This window comes from Magallana gigas, chromosome 10, assembly GCF_963853765.1.
Source record: "Magallana gigas chromosome 10, xbMagGiga1.1, whole genome shotgun sequence".
NCBI lineage: Eukaryota > Metazoa > Mollusca > Bivalvia > Ostreida > Ostreidae > Magallana > Magallana gigas.
The window spans coordinates 25,102,072-25,126,137 of NC_088862.1; the positions used below are offsets into that span (position 1 = coordinate 25,102,072).

The window sequence follows — 24,066 nt, forward strand, 5'->3', positions numbered from 1 at the left end:
TTATCAATGTGTTGAAACTTTAAATGATTATTTTGCTGCAAAACAGTGCTATTAGGACAATTTTTGCATGTACTAGCTTAAACAAGTGCAGCAAATCAATAAATTTTAACTGAAGTGTTGACCAATTAGCTATTTTTTTTTATGCAGGACGTGATAATATATTAAGCTTTGTTCAACCAGAATTTAACTAGCATACCTTAGCTTTTTCCACATTTAACTGTAACGTACAAAATATGTGATACATAATGAAGCAATATATTTTGTTTGATAATTGTTTTATCACGTATAAATAATTCTTATGTCACGTATTAATTGTAACATTACTTTATCATTTAAATATCGCGTATTCAATTTAATTGAAATATTTTAAAAGTATTGATTGTATTGATTGTAAAATCACGTATTGATTGAAATAACACAAAGCAATGATCGTAATATGATGTATTACTTGTTATATCACAAGTTAATCGATAACTTATTGATTGTAATACCATGAAGTCAAATACCGCGTATTAATTGTAATATCTTTGATTGGGTGTTATATCACGTATTGATTGTAATATCACGTAGAAATGATCGTAATATAATGTATTAAATGTAATATATCTAGTTAATTAATTGCAGTATCACGTATTGAATGTAATATCATAATGATTATTGTAAGTGTAATACCTCGTATTAATTTTAATATCTTTAATTGATTTTTATATTACATATTGATTGTTATATCACGTATTGGTTGTAATATCATTTGTTTGTTGCAGTTTTCGTTTAGACTGCTGTAACATGTATTGATTGCAATATAAAGTATTAATTGTGATTTCGCGTAATGATTGTCATATCACTTACTGATTATTGTATCACATATTGATATCGTATATTGATTGTAATATCACTTATGGATTGAAAATCACGTATTGATAATACCAAATATGGTTCAGGTTCTTATTAATTGTTTTAAACTTATATCGGCTAAAGTGACATATGTTTTCTATTAAATGTATAAAAAATTAAACGTTAAATACTAACAAATGTTTCGTTAACGTTAGTGACATGTTTATTTTATTAATAAACTTCTTTTTTTTTTTTTGGGGGGGGGGGGGGGGGTCGGTTGGGAATATACAATTTAATCATCATCAATATATAAAATATAATACGAAATGACGGTACATGATTATAGTGTAATATATTTTTATTAAAGATCAGCATTACAGAATCAATTTTCCGAGCCGTTCGTCGTTTCGTTAAGGGAACGTTTGCCGTGATGAGCACACTGGCATTGTTGGTACATTCCATCCGTGGGGGTGTTCGATCCATGACAACCGACGATCTCCCACGTCACTTCCGGGTTGTTCCAACCAAGGTGCGAGATCTGACTGGCGCCATTTTCCAAATCAAAATGGGCGACGTATCCGAAGTCGTTATGACCGTTCCCGTTTGGCCCGGTGCCCTGGTTGCACCAGTTCTGGTTGGGATAGACGTTGGGGCACAAGTTAGTAACCATGAACACGCGGGACATGCCGGCGGGGGTCGGGCCTCCTTGTCCGGGAACGTAACCGCCTGTTTTTTTTTTAATAAAGAAAAAATACCCGAATAAATGTATCATGCAGGCGCGGATCTAGAATTTTTACTACTTGTGGGTGGGTGAAGGGTAGGTAAGTGGCATTGTTGGAGTTGAGATATAGTTTGATGCACAGTCATCTGTCGTTATTTTTTATGTTTACATCTACCGAGTATGATTCCCTCCATCGTCGGATACCCACGGATGATCGCGTCTTTTTCTTATCACTAAGTATTGAAGCCAGGCGCCTGTGGTTTAATGGGAGGATTTTGGTAATTTACATTCAGCGGAACGTAGGCAAGGCTTCGGCCATATTGCCGAATATTAATCCAACCACACGGACATAAAAATGTATCCGACAGTCATGATGCAATTGTTATAATTAATGAAAGTTGGACATTTCAGTCCGAGGAAAAACAAACATAAATACCTGTAGTGGTCAGCTTGACACATTTTCCGCATCGCTGACCACACCAGCCACTGTTTCCTTCATCAAAAAACATCTGATTGGGGGCAGTGACGAAGTGGTCGTGATTCCAACTGAATTGGCTGTCACCGGAAGCTGGTCCACACCCGCACGCCCCCTTGTGGTAGTCGTTGTATCGGGTGGTCGAAGCACATCGCTTTCCGTTGTACATTCTTGGCGACCCCTGGCATTTTTGATCACAACTCACGTACCCGATCGCTAAAAACCATTAAATTGATGTATTCTTAGCACTGCATTTTTCTGATCTATACTTATAAATGAATAGAATTGACATTGCCAAAAAACTACGTATAGTAAAACAATTTGGAGGGTGGGAAGAATTGAAACATGGGTTGTTGGTTTTTTTTTTTAAATATGTTATCAATATTTCAAAAATAAATTTGAATATTTTACTTATTGTGACCAAAACAAATCTACGCCCAAAAAACAATTGAAAAATTTAGTCAGAATTTTCTCTGTTTCAATTAAAATCTACTTGGTCCTGACATATCTTCCTCAAATACACAAAACACGGATAACAATTATATCGATATTTGTTCGTTACGTTATTAATTTGAGCTTTAAAAACAATTTTGACTTTAAATTAACATGGAACATAGTAATAATATTTTTTTGAATATCAAACCCGTAAAACGTAATCCTTAATTTGACATGATATTAAATATGATGTTAAATGTTGATAAACTGCTAACTTTAAAAACATTACTAGCACTGTAAGTGTTATGAACCATAAATGTGAAAAATGTTCAACAAATGTTCAAGAGTTTATAACTTCTTTATCCGATGCCATGGACATATAACGTTGTTACACGGTAATTGATAGGAAATCTCGAAAACATCATTTAATCTGACAGTACAGTATTGTTTCCGAGATGTTTACATAACACACATACCTGAATTGAAAAAAGAAAGATATAAAAGGCGTGACAATTTTAGTATGTCCCAATTTATTGTTTTCGTCACATTTTGAACGATTTTTAAAATACACACAAACATGTGGAAGAAGTACAGTTGAAAGATTTTTTCACTGAAACTATTTTTCCACTCGAAAAAATTCACAGAACAAAAGCAGATTTCTTCTACGGAGATTTATAGTAATGGGAAATGTTGATATATTTTCTCCATTTGGAATCATTAAGTACACCTCGCACAATTTTTCAACGATTATTATCCTGGCACTTTCATGTCGCTTGGAAAATCCCCGTTGTTACTTTTTTATTCTATAGGTGGCGTTTCAAGGGAAAAATCTTCATTTACATTTTTATCTCATAGCTTTAAGAGGGCTCGATGGCCGTAGCCATTCTTAAAAGGTATTGTTCTCCTTCAAAAGGAGATCTCTATATAAAAGTACATGTATTATAGGAAAATGCCCAAAGGATCACTTGTATATAACAAAAGAATTGATCTATAGGGGTGATGGATTCCCCCCCCCCCAAAAAAAAAAAAACAATCACTTTTGAGAATCAAAAAGTTCATTTGATATTTTCTTCTGTGTATACGTGTATTTCAAAATTTGTGGAATTTTTATTTGGAACCTAGCATATTGCGTTTGTAATTCTTAAATTAACCTTCAAGTTAGCTATCATCATTTTTGTAGTAAAACGGTCTTCATGTATTTCTGCATGGCTTAGAAATTAGTCAGGGCAGGCCTGTCCATAGGTTTAAAATATAAGTTTTATAAGAATTAGTTTTGACACTGATTTATAATATTTCATGATGCAAAGATAACATGTGTCTGCAAAGTTCTTAACATGTATTAATTATTTATATTCCAAAACATATCATATAAAAGTTATTCAGTTTCAAGTAGAATCTGGTCCAAATTGATATTTTCCCTATGATATATACAGCTACATGTAGCACAAGATGTGTATTAAAACCATGCATTATGTGATGACACTATCTGTAAGATAATGGGCGCATGGAGATATGATAACAACTGGTGTATGTATAAGAGTTTTAAGGTTGTTAGTTTAAAAGATTGCAATACGTTCTTAAGTATACGCTTAAATATCCACGTAAAATCGAGAGAAGCCCGTCTCGCGAATTTTAAAATCTCGCCTTTTATTTTCGGCCATATGTAGACTACATGAAACTGATAAAATTTTGGCATTCGCGATTTTATGTTCTCGTGATTTGTTGGAAAACTGTTGAAACGCGGAATTAAGTACTCGTGTAAAATAAGGAATATACAGTATATATATTGAAATTATAGTACCCTTGCTGAGAATGGATTCAAAATATTGTTTTCAGGTCAACTTTAATATATCACAGCACACATCATATATGACTAGAACAATAAAATCTCGCATTTGGGAATTTGTGACTGCAACAGAGAGCTAAGTTCACGGTACAGTTTAATTATCAATACATTAAACGCTGTTGTGATCAAGGGGAAAAAAATGGAAATCACGGAGGACGTAGAATTATTTGATACAATTTCAACAATGACAAAGACAACCATTTTCATTCTCAGTCTCACTTTTACAAGAGGAGCATATAGCGGCACAGTAAGATTTAGGTCAAAAGTTGGCTCATTCAAGTTCGATGGCCCCGGGGGGCCATAAAACTTAGACGAGCTCACATTTGATCTCAGTGTCACTTTTACAAAAGGGTTTTGAATTTATGTTGCGGAGAAGTGATACTGAGATTAAAAGTGAGCTCGTCTAACTTTTATGGTCCTTGGGCCAGAACTACCAAGAACTAAACGCCCGTTAAGTACGCTTCCATCACAAGGTGATTCAATATAGAGCTCTTAACCCATGTATATACCAGCTGTTACATGTACATGTATAACATTATACTTAATTTAAAGATAAATTGCAGATTATTCTGCTATTTTTTTTAAAACCCGGCACGTTTTTCAAAGAAAGAAAAATAATTCTTAATTTTCGAACCCAACTGAAATATAGGCCCTATTTTGCTTCATTTTGATAGCTAAATTGCCGCGACACTGGTATCATAATGAAAACCGTGCGTTCATTATATCCTGAAACTTTTTTTTTTACGTTATCTGATTTTTGAATTGGTTTGATAGATTGCTTTATATAAGCGTATCAACTTTTCATTGTAATTATGCAAATAGTTCAACGTATAGGCCTACAAAATTAAAATGTTTTTAAAAACAAAATAATCATGTTGTAGAAAAATCAATCAGGGATTAATGAATGTGAAAAGTAAAGGATCCAAAAGCTCTGAGGACAATTTAGAAAATGAGATAATTTGTTATTTTTTTTTTATCCTGGGATATGAAAGATAATTATTATTATTTGTTCACAAAGAACCAACAGCCGTTTCGAATTCGTTTTATGCCTTCCCCCTAAAACTTAATAATTTGAAAGGGATCAAAGAAAATTAAAATAATATTTTTACGAACTCTAACTTACCAAGAATAAAGAATACAGATAAGGACCACATTTCTACGGCGTATACTCTCAAGAAAAGATAAGAACCCAGTTTTTGCCCCTTTATAGTCTAATATAAAGTGGGGGGGGGGGGGGGGGGGGTAGTTACGTCTGTGTGCACGTGTTAGTTGATACATATGCAGAAGGATTACTAGTTCATCCATGTCTGACATAGACTGACTCATTTACACATGCGCTGAATTTTAGTCTATATTTAAATAACCAAGTTTTTATCGTTGCGACATAGTAATCCAAGGAAAAACAAAATGTATAAAAAAAAACTTTATCGAATTCACTTACTCTATGTCAACAGGCCCTTCGTATTTCAGGCCCAAATTCTTATTAATTGTATTGAACATATTCTACTGAAGTAATACATAATTTATTTGAAATGTAAAATAAAAGGTCCATAACAACGAATGTCTAAATACCATTATGGCTATTTTTATTCTGCGAAGAGTATTTTGGAGGGGTGAGAAGAGGAACAAAAAAAATTCATCATAATTTCATTCCAAATGCATTTTTTTATATCACCAATTTTAAAAAAAGAGAAGATGATACCAATGCTAATACATTAAATATTACACAATTTTTATTTAACTAAATTTGATCAGCATAACAGAATCAGAATCAATTTTCCGAGCCGTTCGTTGTTTCGTTGAGCGATCGTTTACCGTGATGAGCACACTGGCATTGTTGGTACATTCCATCCGTGGGGGTGTTCGAGCCATGACAATTAACGATCTCCCACGTCACTTCCGGGTTGTTCCAACCAAGGTTCGAGACCTGACTGGCGCCATTTTCCAAATCAAAATGAGCGACGTATCCATAGTCGTTATGACCGTTTCCGTATGGCCCAGTGCCCTGGTTGCACCAGTTCTGGTTGGGATAGACGTTGGGGCACAGGTTAGTAACCATGAACACGCGGGACATGCCAGCGGGGGTCGGGCCTCCTTGTCCGGGAACGTAACCACCTGTGTAAGACAAAGAAAACACCTGATCAAATATAAAGTACAGGCGCGGATCAAGAACTGTTTACCAGTCATTGGGGAGGGGGGGGGTGGGGGTGGGGGTGGAGGACATTGTTATAGGTGAGGGATTGTGTAGGCCTGTAAACTTGATTACCTTTTTTTAAATGTCGTAGTCACCTTGACCTAAGGTATATACATGTACTTACCTGTAGTTTTCAGTTGACGTAAGGTATAAGTAAATACATGCCTGCACTGGTTACCTTGACTTTAAGTAAACTTTATTTGTGATTACCTTTTTTTATACATGCCGTAATCATCGGGAGTTTATGTATAAACATACCTGTAGTGGTCAGCTTGACACATTTTCCGCATCGCTGACCACACCAGCCACTGTATCCTTCATCAAAAAACATCTGATTGGGGGCAGTGACGAAGTGGTCGTGATTCCAACCGAATTGGCTGTCACCGGAAGCTGGTCCACACCCGCACGCCCCCTTGTGGTAGTCGTTGTATCGGGTGGTCGAAGCACATCGCTTTCCGTTGTACATTCTTGGCGACCCATGGCATTTTTGGTCACAACTCACGTACCCGATCGCTAAAAATTATAAATATTGTAGGTCTTGTCAGCATGTTTTGTGTATTTTCAAGTGAGAAGATTTTAGTGCCGACTCTGCTATTATAATATTATTCTCAAACCAGATAAAAATAATAAAAATCTGCTTTTAAAGATTTAATGTAATAAATTACTAGATCCTTCGCATATCTCGGCATGGCTTTTCTTTTTCTTTTTTAGTTCTTTCTCTCTTTTCAGTCCTCTCTTTTTGAAAAAAAACCCATTTTTTTTTCTGTTTTAAAGTACTTATTTATTTGGATGATTTTTAGCTTGACGTTTGTTTATCTTGTATGTAAATTCATGAAACATCTAGATTTATTTAATATTGGTTTTTCTTTTTTTACTTTCTGTTATGTAGTTCACATTATTTAAGCAATGTTCATTGTCCGTGATACTACTTTTGGATCAACCACTGCATGAACAAGATATGGGCGAAATACAACCCGGATTACAGCTGGCAAATGTTATATTTTTAAAGGTTGTAGGTATCGAAGACTTAAATAGGTTCTGAAGCACTTGCTATACACAGTATTTTCACGTCATTCTATATATATATATATATATATATATATATATATATATATATATATATATATATATATATATATATATATATATATATATATATATATATATATATATATATATATATATATGTATGTATGTATATATATATAATATATATATATATCAGTGAAATGAAAATCCTTAGACTGGGTCAAAATTTATCGGATCCTTAACTGTTTTAGATCAACTGATATGATTTATCACAGTTCATATCTAGTAAAAATAAAATGAATTTGTGACAATTAGATAGTTAGATTAAATTTAAGGCTTATCACACACTACTGCCATCAGGAAATTGGGAAATAAACTAAGGCACCGTTGGATACTAGTACATGTTACATGATCATGTATTAGATCTATGTGCGTTTTGCACTACTCCCTCATGCTAATTATTAAAGAGCTCCTAATCCAATGTAGGAAACAGCTTGTATCAAATTAATATTCTTAAAGGTAGATGATAAAATACTCTGACTAATATTTATCTTCTTAAAATTTTTATCAAAGAAAGAAAAATTGTGATTTTTGAGCTCTTGGAACCCGGATTACCGTTACTGATTTTTTGATCACTTTGTCCATTTTTTTTCTCCTCAGTTCAATAGATTTTCATGCAAACAAACTTTCCAATATTATTTTGTACGTGATTATAAAAGTATGCCCACAAAAAAAATGCTCGTGGCAAATCAAAGCTGGAAATGTTCGAACCAAATGAAAAAATGCATGGGAAATGGTTTATACTGTAGTAAAAAAAAATCTAAGATGAGAGAGGTAAGCTTGTGCAAAAAAAAGGGGGGGGGGGGCCAAAAACGCCGAGGGCAATATCTAGATTTCATTTGTGATATTATTTCCATTTTGGGATATAAAAAATATAATTTTATATTCACGTGGAATCAACATCTGTTTCCATTTCATAAGCAGTTTATACAGGTAACCATGCAACCCCCCCCCCCCAAAAAAAAAAAAATTATAATAAAATCATATAATGAGTTGCAAGGGATCAATAAAATTAGATATTTTAACAAGAGCTTCAACTTACCAAGAATACAAAAAACAGATAATGACCACATCCCTATATTGTTTCGTCTTCACAAAGATAAGACCTCAGAGGAGAGCAGGTTTTAGACGGGTCCCTTTATAGAGCTCACCTGAAAGTGATTATCTATGAACTTTGCCCTACTTTCCGTAATGATAAATGACCTAGCTTCTCTTTGACCAATTATAGTTAGGCGGGATTTCGATGGGAAAAATAAAAAAAATCAGAAAAAAAAATAATAATTTTGGTCCAAATGACCTCAAACTAAGAAAAAATGACACCAGAAAGTTAATATCTTTTCCAAAAATTTTTGGTTAGTTTTTCTTTTCGTTTTCATAAGAAATATGTAGCATTAGAAGTAAGGTTATTGCGCATTTCTATGTGATTCAGTCAATGTGTATATCTATTAAGTTCTATCTTCGGGGTTTAAGGACGTTGGATCCTGCAATCAAAAGTCTTCAATTTTTTTTCTAAAGTATTTTTAAAAATCTACACACATAGCTTAACCAAAATTCAAACAAAATTTTGGGGTCTTTATGCTTATTTTGATGCTACGTGCAATTAATTTGACCTTTATGCACTGAAAGTGCAAATTGCACATAAATCACTTTTCCCTGTATAATTTCTTATCGGAATGATCCATGGCATCGACTACAAATTTATACTATTTAACATAAAAATAAAACTTAAATTAGCATTAAGGTCAAGATCTAGTAAATGATTCCAAAGTGTCTTTTTGGTGCTAGAACCATTATGACGTCATAATTGATTTGATGAATCTTTTCCCGTATCTTACGGCTTTAAAGGGATTATGTAGAAAATAAAACAATTTTTTGACATTCTATATTTAATAACGGGAAAAGTAATCCCGGTGCCTATATTCAATTTGACATTATTTTAAAGAGGAGGTCAAGAGCTTGTTTGATGCTGTTTTTGGAGAGACTGTAGGCATTCTAGATATATTTATTTGGTCATAAATTGACAAAACTCCGTGATCTGTTACTTTTATTCTTCATGTTTCATAGAAAATGGTTAATTAAAACATGATTTTTCATTGTGCTTACCAAACATTTAAGCCCCGGTACAGCCTATGAAACAAAGGTATTGTTATGAAGCATCATTTAAAGAATATATATCTTGAAAATCATAAAACTGTAGGCACCTTTCATTTACTAGATCTTGACCTTAAGAAAAAGTTTGCGATTTCTTAACTTAATTGATATTTTGACTTTTTTGCACTTACAAAACGCTATTTTTAGCTAATAACGATTCAACATGCAATGAAATATTTAAGAGTCTCAAACTTTTTCCTAAATTATAATATACTTGTCAGAAACGTCTTATGAATTTAAAAAGATGAAACCAAAAGTATTGGTCTATGATGTAAAATTTGAGATAGGGCAAGAAATAAGCTAATTTAAAGCAAAATTTGGAGTTCGTTTTTTTGTTGACTTTTATAAAATATCAGTTGAAAATGCTAATATATGTCGATAGAAAAATCGAATTTTTTTTAAAATATGTGTTTCGAAACAACTCTGGTCTGCAAGGAGAATACGGAAGGTAAAATTATGGTACTCTAAAACAACTAAGTTATGAAAAATGTTCATTTTCTTCTTAAAAACCTTCCGCCTCAAAATATAGTCCTTTATTAAATTCTGAAAATATGTCATTTTTCCTTAATTATTTTATTCAATATACATGTAGTCTATTTGGCATTGTGAAATATGAATTAATAAGTACAATTAATATATGATGCATAATTTCCAGACTAGAAACGACCCACAATGGCTACCTAAAAACAGAGGAACGAACCTCTTTAAAGCCATTCGAGTAATGTGGTGTTTGTTTGCAAACGTTTTACACCGGTAATTATAGTGTTTTTGTTTTCTTTTGTAGTTTTGCATCGATTCGGCGCGCAGCAAATACCGTTTAACTAACAGATTTCTAGATGGTTAATTTATAATTGAAATGTATTTTATATCATAAGTAAAGAATTATATTTTTCATATCAAATTAATTTTGTTATCCAGCAACCGTACATGTAGAACAGAAGACGAATTACAAACATAGAATAACACAATAATACAAAAATGGAATATTTATGTAATGTAAAGAGCTGAGTACACAACTCATATCTAATTAACACTTGATTAGAGTTATTGTCTTACTATTTTATTTTGGATAAGAAAAGAATTGTTTCATTTGCTGATGAAAGAAGTGTGTTTTCTCTCCTAGGTAACATAAAACAAAGGATGAAAATATGTTTTCATCAAGTATGTATGATACTGATTTGAAACCTTTTGCATGAGTTTACATGTATTTTAAACTTAAAGTATGTTATACGACAGGTTTGATTAGATTATCATATTTTGATTCGAACTGTTTTGCAAACAAAAACTTGAACTTTGTAACTAATGAATTTCATACACGACACTCAGTTACCAAATGCCAACTGCAGACTGTTAGTGTTTGCAGTTTAATTACTGTCAACTGCTTACTGTTCACGTCTTACTGCCAACTGTTTACTGTCAACTGCTTACTGTTCACGTCTTACTGCCAACTGTTTATAACTTACTGTCAACTGCTTCATGCTACTGTTTACAGCTTACTGTCAACTTCTTATACAGTTACTCTTTCATAGCTTACATTCAATTGTATTCAGATGCCAACTTCTTACTCTTAGTGTTTATAGCTTACAGTACCGATCAAACCCAACCTAACACCACAGTAAACCCGAACTAAACCACGGGTTTACTTTTGGGGTTTATTCTGGGTTTACTTTTTGAAAATTTGGGTTTACTTTGGGTTTACTTGGAAATTGCTTTTGAGGTCAACTGTACGCACTGATGTATGAAGCAGACCCGTCTTTTATCTTACCATCCTACTGCCTGTAATCCCTGTCCCTTGTATATTCCGAATACACAACGACTGTTTTCAAGGGTATACTTCTGACCGGGTTCACTCTCTGTGTCCACTCTGGGTTTAGTTTGGGTTGACTCTTGGTTAATTCTGGATTAACTCTAGTAAACCCAGAGTAAACCCAAAAATAAACTCATGGTTTTGTTGGTGTTTACTTTCTATTAGGTTGGGTCTGATCGGTTCTGTACTTACTGTTCCAGCTTTCTGCCAACCGATTATTGCCAACTGCTTACAGCTTACTGCCAACTGCTTACTGTCCGTATTTACAGCTTACTCTCAACTGCTTACAACTCACTGCCAACTGCTTACTGTCAATGTTTACAGCTTACTGCCAACTACTTACTGTAAGTGTTTACAGCTTACTGCCAACTACTTACTGTAAGTATTTACATTTTACATCCAATTGGTTTTTCCGACTCTTATGATGGTTATACATGCTTGCAAACTTAGTCCAAAATTCAAGCTGAGAAAATATTTGATAAATTTTATATACTGTGTGGGAGATCATTGCCACTATTTGTTAGGTAAATAACGTATTATTACCCTTTTCTAAACAAACAGCTTAACCCCCCCCCCCCCATCTCTTCCCAACACAAACACAAAATGTACACATTCAAATTGTAGTTATTAGACTCAAAATCAAGAGTAGAGTTCATTTCTTCACAAAGGTTTGGTCTATTAATTTCGTGATAAATTAATTGTTGTTATTATAAATAATTCGTTACTTTGGATCACCTGTTCTAGATTTGCATTTTCATTGTCGATTAATTAAACTGTAAAGAAAAATGTAAAATTCGAAAGCAAGTTATGCTCTTTTATTTCATGTATTATTATTAATTGAAATGATACATAAAATAAAAGAACAGAACTTGCTTTGACATTCGTAAAGAACATTTTTCTTTATAGACATTAGACCAATCTAAGTTTTATGCATGGTTTCCGACCACACATTTAAACACCCAATTCTGACAAAACGTTTATTGAACCACTGTTAAAGAGGCAGGGTAGTCAACAAACCACAAGATCTGACGTAAACATATGATACTTTAGCCATAAACTAATATTAAGTATAAGAAAACATTCAAATATTCTGGTTTTAAAATTTGATCATTTTCCAATATATCTATATCATACAGAACTCTTTTTTAAAGGAGATTAAAATACTGTAAAAATGGCCATGACCATCGAGCCCTCTTAAGATGGTAATATTATATCAAGTTATAAAATTCCAAATTTGTTATATAGTCTAGTCAATCTGTCAAAATTTCAGCAAAACCTCAAGAAAATTGCTACAAAGCTAGTTACCACCGAAATCAAAGGTGTTTGTATATACAAATAACATATTGAAAATAAACATTTGTATGATATGCGGAAAATAGTTTTTTGGGGGGGGTAAAAACATGGGTTTTCATTGAAAAATCGCAGAAATCTGGAAAAAATTAACCAAATTAAATCAATGAGTATCAATTCATGCTGTTTTGAAATGAAATGAGTTCATATGTATAACTGATTAAAACGCTTTTACAACAAATATTGAAGGTATTTTTGGGTAAAAAATAGCATTTTTATTGAAAAATCGCGGAAATATGGAAACATTTTATAAATTGGTATCAGCTTATTCTAAACTCCATTTTATTTTAAGTCTTATTTTGTCCGAGTAATACATATAAAACAATTTCACGAGAAATATTTAAGATTCTTTTGGGTCAAATATTGCTTTTTTATGTATTGTTATTAAAGAATTGTGGAAATGTGGGAAAAAGTAAAAACAATATCAAATCAATTGGTAACGACTTATCTTCACTCCAAATAGTATTTGAACAATTGAAATAATAATATAACATGAAACATTGGTCAAATTTATGGCAATTTTTCAAAAAAAAATTTTTTTTTTAATTTTTTCGAATCAATAAAGAAATAATTAATAATCAAATCAATATGGCATCAGCTTATTTTATAACCTGATAACAAGATTGGATATGTACAATTGATGCAAATTGTTTACATCACAACCATGAACAATAAAATGGAAATCGAATTAACATCCTTTTATTGTAAAGGAATATAACAGTTTTCTAATTTCAAATTTTGTTTTCACTCTCGTCATCAGATTCTGGAGTATTACAGTTGATTCCTCTACATTCTCCATATCCACCTGAACACGCTATGCCATATTTTCGACAGCTACATTTCTTATTGTCGCAGTTGGTTTTACAATTGCAGTGGATGATTTTTAATAGGAAGTCGGGTGCAGGTGGTTTGGACATTCCAATAGGTAGAAGTTTGCCAGTTTTAAGAGTCCAACCCCATTCTGTAGGATCAAGATCTGCCACTGATTTGCCTTTCAGTACTGACACTGTAAGTAAACTCGCATTGAATGAAATATGGCATCATCAGATGTTAATGGAAGTGACTGCACTTGAACCACAGCATTTCTTTTAGATGGCATTGTTTTTGTCGTGAACTTTCTCCATCTGAGAATGTCTAAACCCTCTAGCGGTACCCCACCATACAAGTTTACTAATGCTTCTTCTCCCGCCTTTATATTATCGTCTTTGCTAGAATTTTCTTGCAAAAATACAGCTCCTTGTGATTTTAGATAAATGTCAGTCATTATCTTTTTCAAGGCAGCAGGTTTTCCAATGCCATGCAAACGACTAGTTGTGTCACACCCTGTTAAAGCATGAATAAACAGGAGTTGACGACAACTATCACTTCCAAGAACTGACTTTGCATTTTATATATCCCAAAATTCTGTGGTTTGACGTTTGTTTGTCAGTGGTGAAAAAGATTTATCTGTCTTCCTTTGCATAATGGCACAGCAGAACTAGCAAATCAGTGTCTTGTCCATACACAACCACTGTGTGATCGTCTGCCTTATTAACAGCTGTCTGACATATCAACAAATCTGCATCACCCTCACTTTGTATAGCTTCGATATTGCTCTCTTGCAGTTTTTGTACAAGGAGTTCAGCAAAGCGTTGCTTGTTTGATACATTCAGAAGAAAAGTTTCCTTCTTTATTCTCAGTGGCATATCCCAGTAAAAGTGATTGTGTTTGTTTGAATTCCTTTGCTGCGCCTCATGTGAGTCATATCTTTAGTTGACGTACCGATGTAACCATCCATTACAACGATGGGATTTTGGAAGTGCCTTTTGACATGATTAACATATTTTGAGCAAATCTGGGAAATTTCTCGCCTTCGGACCATGTTATTCGATGCAGTAGAGATCCTCCATCGATAACATTTAATAGATTTGTTGTTGGGAGTTCTTCAGCATGGCAGTCTCCTGTACTCGATTCATATAGCTTCACCAAGCGTGGCTTTTGCTGCCTGCTTTAAAAGACCATTTGCTTCAAATATTGGTGACGGAAAGCTTGAAAGTTCATATTGAAACAACTCAGCTGTTGTGTTTAGTGTTTCTGATCCAACAGCTGTCAACCTCTGAAACATGAGCTGAGGATCAATTTGCGAGAACTGTGTGACATTACTGTTCGATGTTCCTTTTATATCAAGAGGAACCACTTGATCTTTCCTTTTAAATGAAATTTCTGATACCAATTGTCCAGCCATAGACTGTATAGTTTTTTCGCCTATACTCTTTGCAGCATCTGCATTTGCATCGTTGTCTGCAATAATTCCGGTTTCAATGTTACGCAAAGTCTTGTCATGTAAGATAAATGGGTCCCTATCTTTCAAGAAGTCGCGCAATACATTGACATCTTTGTTGTCTTTTTCCATTCTTGATCTTGACATATCGACATGCTGATCACTTGTTTGGTATCCTGTGTCAGTAAATGTTTGCATTGCCTGATTATATTCTACTAATGTTGGCATAAACAAAAGCCATTGAGCCCTCTGAGCTTCCCCCATTCATCTTCCACGTGTTAATCCGCCTGTAGATTTCACGCTTCTCATCAATACCTGCACTATAATCAAATCAGTAGACAAACCTGTCTCGAACACGCTTCTCCAATGCAGTGAAAACAGGATCATCAATAGCCTGCTTAACAGAAATGTCTTTCGAACACAGGCGACTGTATAACTCATCTGCTTTGTCCAAAATGGGATTTGCCTACTCAGTCACTTTCAACTATCTTTAAATAACCAAGTTTTCATCGTTGCGACATAGTAATCCAAGAAAAAACAAAATGTATAAAAAAAACTTTATCGAATTCACTTACTGAGTACTCTTTGTCGACAGGCAATCGCAACTGCTCGGGCCTTTCCGGCAGGCTTGGAAAAACACAACTTCTAGGGCCTTTCCGGCAGGCTCGGAAAAACACCTCGAATGTGTTACCTAAGCGGCCATGACAACCCCCCTTTTTATACAATTTGATATAAATACAACACATTTTACGATCTGTTGAGATGTCACCTAGACTTCGTTAAAGTCAATGATATACCCTAACATAGACCACAAAAGCGACACAAGAGGCTGTCTAGCCGATACTTATTTTAATGGGAAGCGACTCCATTTTGTATAAAAATACATTCGAGGTGTTTTTCCGAGCCTGCCGGAAAGGCCCGAGATACTGCGATTGTGTCGACAGGCCCTTCGTATTTCAGGTCCAGATTCTTATTAAGTGTACTGAACATATTCTATTGAAGTGATACATAATTTCTTTGAAATGTAAAATTAAAGGTCCATACCAACGAATGTCTAAATACCATTATGGCTATTTTATTCTGCGATGAGTATTTTGGAGGGGTGAGAAGAGGAACAACAAAAAAATCATCATCATTTCATTCCAAATGCACTATTTTTATATCACCTATTTTTAAAAAAGAAGATGATACCAATGCCAATACATTAAATATTACACAATTTTTATTAAACTAAATTTGATCAGCATAACAGAATCAGAATCCATTTTCCGAGCCGTTCGTTGATTCGTTGAGGGAACGTTTACCGTGATGGGCACACTGGCAGTGTTGGTACATTTCATCCGTGGGGGTGTTCGCTCCATGACAACTGACGATCTCCCACGTCACTTCCGGGTTGTTCCAACCAATGCGCGAGATCTGATTGGCTCCATTTCCCAAATCAAAATGGGCGACGTATCCGTAGTCGTTATGACCGTTTCCATAGGGCCCGGTGCCCTGGTTGCACCAGTTCTGGTTGGGATAGACGTTGCGGCACAGGTTAGTAACCATGAAGACGTGTGATTGACCAGCGGGGGTCGGACTTCCTTGTCCGGGTACGTAACCACCTGTGTAAGACAAAGAAAACACCTGATCAAATATAAAGTACAGGCGCGGATCAAGAACTGTTTACCAGCCTGGGGAAGGAGGGGGGGGGGGGGGGTTGGGGGATAGTGGAGGATATTGTTATAGGTGAGGGATTTCTTAGGCCTATAAACTTGATTACCTTTTTGTAAATATCGTAGTCACCTTGACCTAAGGTATTTAGATATACACTTACCTGTATTGTTAAGGTAACGTAAGGTATAAGTAGATAAATACCTGCTCTGGTTACCTTTGCTTTAAGTAGACTGCATTTGTAAATACCTTTTTTCATACCTGTCGTAGTCATCGGGAGATCAGATTTATACATACCTGTTGTGGTCAGCTTGACACATTTTCCGCATCGCTGACCACACCTGCCGCTGTATCCTTCATCAAAAAACATCTGATTGGGGGCAGTGACGAAGTGGTCGTGATTCCAACCGAATTGGCTGTCACCGGAAGCTGGTCCACACTTGCACGCCCCCTTGTGGTAGTCGTTGTATCGGGTGGTCGAAGCACATCGCTTTCCGTTGTACATTCTTGGCGACCCATGGCATCTTTGTTCACAACTCACGTACCCGATCGCTAAAAATTATAAAGTTTGTAGGTCCTGTTAGCATTTTTTGTTTATTTTCATGTGAGAAGATTTTGGTGCCGATCCTGCTATTATAATATTATTATCAAACCGGATAAAAATAATAAAAATCTACTTTTAAGGATTAAATGTAATTATTTACTAGATCCTTCGCATATTTCGGCATGGATTTTTTTTTCTTTTTTTTTTTTTAGTTTGCTTTCTCTCTTTTCGTTCCTTTCTTTTGACGAAACATTTTTTCTGTTTTAAAGTACTCTTTTATTTGGATGGTTTTTAACTTGACGTTTGTTTATCTTGTATGTAAATTCATGAAACATCTAGATTTATTTAAAATTGGTTTTTTAAGGTCTTCCGTTTCCAGCGGAAGACCTTATTGTTATTGCTTTGTTTCTTTTTCCCTTTTATTTTTTTTTTCTTACGCTTTTTTGTACAAGCGATTTCTTGAAAACGACTCGACCAATTTTCGTGAAAAATTCAGATTTTGTAGATATTGATTAAAACCTTTTTATATAATTTTTTATTTTTATGACTTCATTTCCGTTCGGGAGATATTGACGTTTTAGCGATTTTTAGAGGGTTGGTTTGTCCTGCTATCTCCTCCTAAACGAAAACAGATATTGAATTTAAATTTTCAGGGATTGTAGACAAGATGATTGTAGATGTGTTTAAAGGCCTGTATGGTTGTCTGGCTTCAAAGGCGTCGAAGCTCGCCTGGACCCGAAAATCGAGTTCGAAAAACGACGTGATTTTGAATGGTTTTCGTTCTGTATCTCCTTTCCTAAAAATATTTGAACATAAGATATAGAGCAAATAAAATTTATGTTTACAAGAGGTTTCGTTTGATATCGAAAAAAAGGGGCCGGCTTTTCAAATTAGGGGCCAACAGGGCTCTAATGTCTTTCTTCCATAGCACTTTACTGAAAAATATTTTGTAATATGTTTAAGAAGCAAAAATGTTCATCTTTCTTTTATAAAACTATACATTATAAAAATTTTATCATGTGTTTCGTAAATAGGGGTTTTAAGGGGCCAGAAGTCCAAAACTTTGATCAATTATATCTCAAAAAGGACAAATATTTTGAAAAGCAATATAGAATAAAAGATGCTTAGACTGATGTTTTAAACAATATTCAATCATAAAAGTTTCGTGATCTGGCCCAAATAAGGACATAAGGGGTAGCCTCTAAAACGTCCTATCCCAGATAGCTCAAAAAGTCAAAGAATTTCTAAACACTTGTTGAACAAAATATGTTTAATATTAAAAGACCTTTCATATGATATCAAGAAAAAGGGGCTTGCCCTTCAATGTAGGGGCCAAAAGGGCTGTAAAGTCTTTCTTCCATAGCACTTTATTGAGAAATATTTTGTAATATGTTTAAGAAGCAAAAATGATTATCTTACAATTATAAAACTACACATTATAAGATTTTTATCATGTGCTACGTAATTAGGGGTTTTAAGGGGCCAGAAGTCCAAAACTTCGATCAATTATATCTCAAAAAGGACAATTTTTTTGAAAAGCAATATAGAATAAAAGATGCTTAGACTGATGTTTTAAACAATATTCAATCATAAAAGTTTCGTTATCTGGCCCAAATAAGGACATAAGGGGTAGCCTCTAAAACGTCCTATCCCAGTTAGCCCAAAAACGGCAAAGAATTTCTAAACACTTGTTGAACAAAATATATTTAATATTAAAAGACCTTTCATATGATATCAAGAAAAAGGGGCTGGTCCTTCAATTTAGGGGCCAACAGGGCTCTAAATTCTTTCTTCCATAGCACTTTACTGAAAAATATTTTGTAATATGTTTAAGAAGCAAAAATGTTCATTTATCACTTATAAAACTAAACATTATAAAATGTTTATCATGTGTTACGTAATTAGGGGTTTTAAGGGGCCAGAAGTCCAAATCTTCGATCAATTATATCTCAAAAAGGACAAATATTTTGAAAAGCAATATAGAATAAAAGATGCTTAGACTGATGTTTTAAACAATATTCAATCATAAAAGTTTCGTTATCTGGCCCAAATAAGGACATAGGGGGTAGCCCCTAAAACGTCCTATCCCAGATAGCTCATAAACAGCAAAGAATTTCTAAACACTTGTTGAACAAAATATATTTAATATTAAAAGACCTTTGATATGATATCCAGAAAAAGGGGCTGGTCCTTCAATTTAGGGGCCAACAGGGCTCTGAATTCTTTCTTCCATAGCACTTTACTGAAAAATATTTTGTAATATGTTTAAGAAGCAAAAATGTTCATTTATCACTTATAAAACTAAACATTATAAAATTTTTATCATGTGTTTCGTAATTAGGGGTTTTAAGGGGCCAGATATCCAAAACTTTGATCAATTATATCTCAAAAAGGACAAATATTTTGAAAAGCAATATAGAATAAAAGATGCTTAGACTGATGTTTTAAACAATATTCAATCATAAAAGTTTCGTGATCTGGCCCAAATAAGGACATAAGGGGTAGCCTCTAAAACGTCCTATCCCAGATAGCTCAAAAAGTCAAAGAATTTCTAAACACTTGTTGAACAAAATATGTTTAATATCAAAAGACCTTTCATATGATATCAAGAAAAGGGGCTTGCCCTTCAATGTAGGGGCCAAAAGGGCTGTAAAGTCTTTCTTCCATAGCACTTTATTGAGAAATATTTTGTAATATGTTTTAGAAGCAAAAATGATTATCTTACAATTATAAAACTACACATTATAAGATTTTTATCATGTGCTACGTAATTAGGGGTTTTAAGGGGCCAGAAGTCCAAAACTTCGATCAATTATATCTCAAATGGGACAAATATTTTGAAAAGCAATATAAAATAAAAGATGCTTAGACTGATGTTTTAAACAATATTCAATCATAAAAGTTTCGTTATCTGGCCCCAATAAGGACATAAGGGGTAGCCTCTAAAACGTCCTATCCCAGATAGCTCATAAACAGCAAAGAATTTCTAAACACTTGTTGAACAAAATATATTTAATATTAAAAGACCTTTCATATGATATCAAGAAAAAGGGGCTGGTCCTTCAATTTAGGGGCCAACAGGGCTCTAATGTCTTTCTTCCATAGCACTTTACTGAAAAATATTTTGTAATATGTTTAAGAAGCAAAAATGTTCATTTATCACTTATAAAACTAAACATTATAAAATTTTTATCATGTGTTACGTAATTAGGGGTTTTAAGGGGCCAGAAGTCCAAATCTTCGATCAATTATATCTCAAAAAGGACAAATATTTTGAAAAGCAATATAGAATAAAAGATGCTAGGACTGATGTTTTAAACAATATTCAATCATAAAAGTTTCGTTATCTGGCCCAAATAAGGACATAAGGGGTCGGCCCCTAAAACGACCTATCCCAGTTAGCCCAAAAACGGCAAAGAATTTCTAAACACTTGTTGGATAAAATATGTTTAATATCAAAAGACTTTTCATATGATGTCAAGAAACATGCCCTTCAATGTAGGGGCCAAAAGGGCTGTAAAGTCTTTCTTCCATAGCACTTTACTAAGAAATATTTTGAAAAGAAATATTGAATAATAAATGCTTAGAATGATGCGCTTGTCAATATTCAGCCATCGAAATTTTGTCATATGGCCCCAATAAGGAGATAAGGGGATCAGCCCGTAAAACGGTCTTTACAAAATAGCTCAAAGCGGCAAAGAATTTCTAAACACTTGTTGAACAAAATATGTTTAATATCAAAAGACCTAAAAATATTTTTAGCGGCATAAAGGCTCTGAAGTATTTCTTTTATAGCACTTTACTGACAAATATTCTGTTATATGTTCAGGAATTAACAATAAATTATAATTATTTTATCATGTGTTCCGTAATTAGGGGGTTTTTAATAGGTTTTAAGGGGCCAGAAGTCCAAAACTTTTATAACATATCTCAAAAAGAACAAATATTTTAAAAAGCATCATTTTGAAAATCAATATAGAATAAAATGCTGAGAATGATGTTCCTAACAATATTCAACCGTCAAATTTTTTGTTGTTGCCCCAATAAGGAGATAAAGAGTCAAATATCAAAGTCAAGGTCATATAACCTTCAAAAAATCGCACGGAAGACCTCCTCGTTGCTCGCAACGAGATCGTGTCTAGTCTTTTTTTATTTTCTGTTATATAGCTCATATTATTTAGGACAATGTTCACTGTCCGTGATACTACTTTTGGATCAACCACTGCATGAACAAGATATGGGCGAAATAAAACCCGGGTTACAGCTGGAAATGTTATATTTTTAAAGGTTGTAGGTATCGAAGACTTAAATAGGTTCTGAAGCACTTGCTATACACAGTATTTTCACGTCATTCTATATATATATATATATATATATATATATATATATATATATATATATATATATATATATATATATATATATATATATATATATATATATATATATATACATTGAAATGAAAATCCGTAGACTGTGTCAAAATTAATCGGATCCTTAACTGTTTCAGGTCAACTGATATAATTTATCACAGAACATATCTAGTAAAATAAAATGAATTTGTGACAATTAAACAGTTAGATTAAATTTAAGGCTTATCACACACTACTGCCATCAGGAAATTGGGAAATAAATTAAGGCACCGTTGGATACTAGTACATGTTACATGTACATGTATTAGATCTATGTGCATTTTGCGCTACTCCCTCATGCTAATTATTAAAGAGCTCCTTATCCAAGTGTAGGAAACAGCTTGTATCAAATTAATATTCTTAAAGGTAGATGATAAAATGCTCTGACTAATATTTATCTTCTTAAAATTTTTATCAAAGAAAGAAAAAATGTGATTTTTGAGCTCTTGGAACCCGGATTACCGCTACTGATTTTTAATCACTTATTTTTTTCTCAGTTGAATGGATTTTCATGCAAACAAACTTTCCAATATTATTTTTACGTGATTGTAAAAGTATGCCCTCAAAAAATGCTCGTAGCAAATCAAAGTTGGAAATGTTCGAACCAAATGAAAAAATGCATGGTAAATGGTTTATACTGTAGTAAAAAAAAACCAAGATGAGAGAGGTAAGCTTATGCAAAAAAGGGGGGATATTATATCCATTTTGAGATATGAAATATATAATTTTATATTTACGTGGAATCAACACCTGTTTCCATTTCATAAGCAGTTTATTCCGGTAACCATACACCCCCCCCCCCCCCCCGAAAAAAAATATAAATAATAAAATCATATAATGAGTTGCAAGGGATCAATAAAATTAAAAATTTTAACAAGAGCTTTAACTTACCAAGAATACAAAAAACAGATAATGGCCACATCCCTATATTGTATCGTCTTCACAAAGATAAGGCCTCAGAGAGGAGCAGCAGGATTTAGACGGGTTCCTTTACAGCGCTCATCTGAACGTGATTATGAACTTTGTCCTACTTTCCGTGTTAAAAAATAACCTAGCTTCTTTTCGACCAATTATAGTTATTAGTAGGCGGGATTTCGATGGGAAAAATAAAAAAAAGGTTATTATGCATTGATTTTTGTGTGATTCGGTCAAGGTGTATATCTAACTTCCATCTCCGGGGTTAAAGTCATTCGAGTAATGTGGTGTTTGTTTGCAAACGTTTAACAGCGCTATTTATAGTTTTTGTTTTCTTTTGTAGTTTTGTATCGAATCAACGCACAGCATATACCGTTTAACTAATAGAATTCTAGGTGGTAAATTTAAAATTGAAATGTATTTTATATTATATACGTTAATTTTAAGTATCATATTTTGTATATCAAATTAAATTCATTTTCCAGCAACTGTACATGTAGAACACAAGATGGATCACATGGAATAACTATATAATGTAAAATGCTGAGTACACAACTCATATCTAATAAACACTTGATGATAGTTATTGTCTTTCTATTTGATTTTGGATAAGAAAAGAATTGTTTCATTTGCTGATAAAAGAAGTGAAGTAAAACATAATTAGAATTGTTTGATATTCAGGTGTTTTCTCGCAGGCAACATAAGATAAAGGTTGAAAAATATGGTAACTTTTAATCAAATAGGTATGATACTGATTTGATACCTTAATAAATTTTAAACTAAAAGTATATTATATGTCAGGTTTGATTAGTTTATTATTTGCTTTGTTTTGCTCTGCTTTACAAACAAATAAATGTGAACTTTGTATCCGATGAATTCCATACTCGACAATCACCTGCCAAATGCCAACTGCTTACTTTAAGTGTTTACAGCTCAGTGTCAACTGTTTACATTATTATAACTGTTCACAATTTACTGCCAACTGCTTATAGCTTTCTGTCAACAGCTTAGTACTGTTACTATTACTGTTTACACCCTACTGCTAACTGTTTACAGCTTACTATCAATTATTTACAGTTTACAGCATACTGACAACTGCTTAATGTTACTATTAACAGGTTACTGTAAACTGTTTAAACTGTTACTGTTTTACAGCTTACATCCAACTGTTTTCTGTATGATGAATTTCCATACATGACACCTAGCTGTCAGATGCCAACTTCGTACTCTAAGTGTTTATAGCTTACTAACTGTTATAGCTTTTTGACAACTGCTTACTGTCAACTGTTTTCGGTTTACTGCCAACTGCTTACTGAAAGTGTTTATAACTTACTACCAACTGCTTACCGTAGTGTTTACAGCTTATATTGCCTTCTGCTT

The 24,066-nt window shown here is 33.5% G+C and overlaps 3 protein-coding genes across 3 annotated transcripts; all 3 read right to left on the reverse strand.

Moving 5' to 3' along the window:
• Positions 1–1,174: 1,174 nt before the first annotated feature.
• Positions 1,175–5,494, reverse strand: LOC105335952 (endoglucanase). Its single transcript, XM_011440096.4, has 3 exons — positions 5,435–5,494; positions 1,992–2,246; positions 1,175–1,560 (listed from the first exon to the last, which is right to left on the reverse strand). The coding sequence occupies exons 1-3, from the start codon at positions 5,463–5,465 to the stop codon at positions 1,217–1,219; spliced, it is 630 nt and encodes a 209-aa protein (XP_011438398.3). The 5' UTR covers positions 5,466–5,494; the 3' UTR covers positions 1,175–1,216.
• A 534-nt stretch (positions 5,495–6,028) lies between these two features.
• On the reverse strand, positions 6,029–8,747 carry LOC109619724 (endoglucanase). Its single transcript, XM_034453785.2, has 3 exons — positions 8,637–8,747; positions 6,764–7,018; positions 6,029–6,426 (listed from the first exon to the last, which is right to left on the reverse strand). The coding sequence occupies exons 1-3, from the start codon at positions 8,665–8,667 to the stop codon at positions 6,083–6,085; spliced, it is 630 nt and encodes a 209-aa protein (XP_034309676.2). The 5' UTR covers positions 8,668–8,747; the 3' UTR covers positions 6,029–6,082.
• A 7,537-nt stretch (positions 8,748–16,284) lies between these two features.
• LOC105335953 (endoglucanase) lies at positions 16,285–22,810 on the reverse strand. Its single transcript, XM_011440097.4, has 3 exons — positions 22,663–22,810; positions 17,113–17,367; positions 16,285–16,766 (listed from the first exon to the last, which is right to left on the reverse strand). The coding sequence occupies exons 1-3, from the start codon at positions 22,691–22,693 to the stop codon at positions 16,417–16,419; spliced, it is 636 nt and encodes a 211-aa protein (XP_011438399.3). The 5' UTR covers positions 22,694–22,810; the 3' UTR covers positions 16,285–16,416.
• Positions 22,811–24,066: the final 1,256 nt, after the last annotated feature.

Excerpts from the sequence above, each read along its gene's own strand:
- LOC109619724 (XM_034453785.2), bottom strand. The coding sequence starts at position 8,667 with ATGTGGTCATTATCTGTTTTTTGTATTCTTG. Across the intron at positions 7,019-8,636 it reads ATCTGTTTTTTGTATTCTTG|CGATCGGGTACGTGAGTTGT; the intron begins GTAAGTTGAAGC and ends TATAATTTTTAG. Across the intron at positions 6,427-6,763 it reads TGTCAAGCTGACCACTACAG|GTGGTTACGTTCCCGGACAA; the intron begins GTATGTTTATAC and ends TGTCTTACACAG.
- LOC105335953 (XM_011440097.4), bottom strand. The coding sequence starts at position 22,693 with ATGTGGCCATTATCTGTTTTTTGTATTCTTG. Across the intron at positions 17,368-22,662 it reads ATCTGTTTTTTGTATTCTTG|CGATCGGGTACGTGAGTTGT; the intron begins GTAAGTTAAAGC and ends TATAATTTTTAG. Across the intron at positions 16,767-17,112 it reads TGTCAAGCTGACCACAACAG|GTGGTTACGTACCCGGACAA; the intron begins GTATGTATAAAT and ends TGTCTTACACAG.
- LOC105335952 (XM_011440096.4), bottom strand. The coding sequence starts at position 5,465 with ATGTGGTCCTTATCTGTATTCTTTATTCTTG. Across the intron at positions 2,247-5,434 it reads ATCTGTATTCTTTATTCTTG|CGATCGGGTACGTGAGTTGT; the intron begins GTAAGTTAGAGT and ends AATGGTTTTTAG. Across the intron at positions 1,561-1,991 it reads TGTCAAGCTGACCACTACAG|GCGGTTACGTTCCCGGACAA; the intron begins GTATTTATGTTT and ends AAAAAAAAACAG.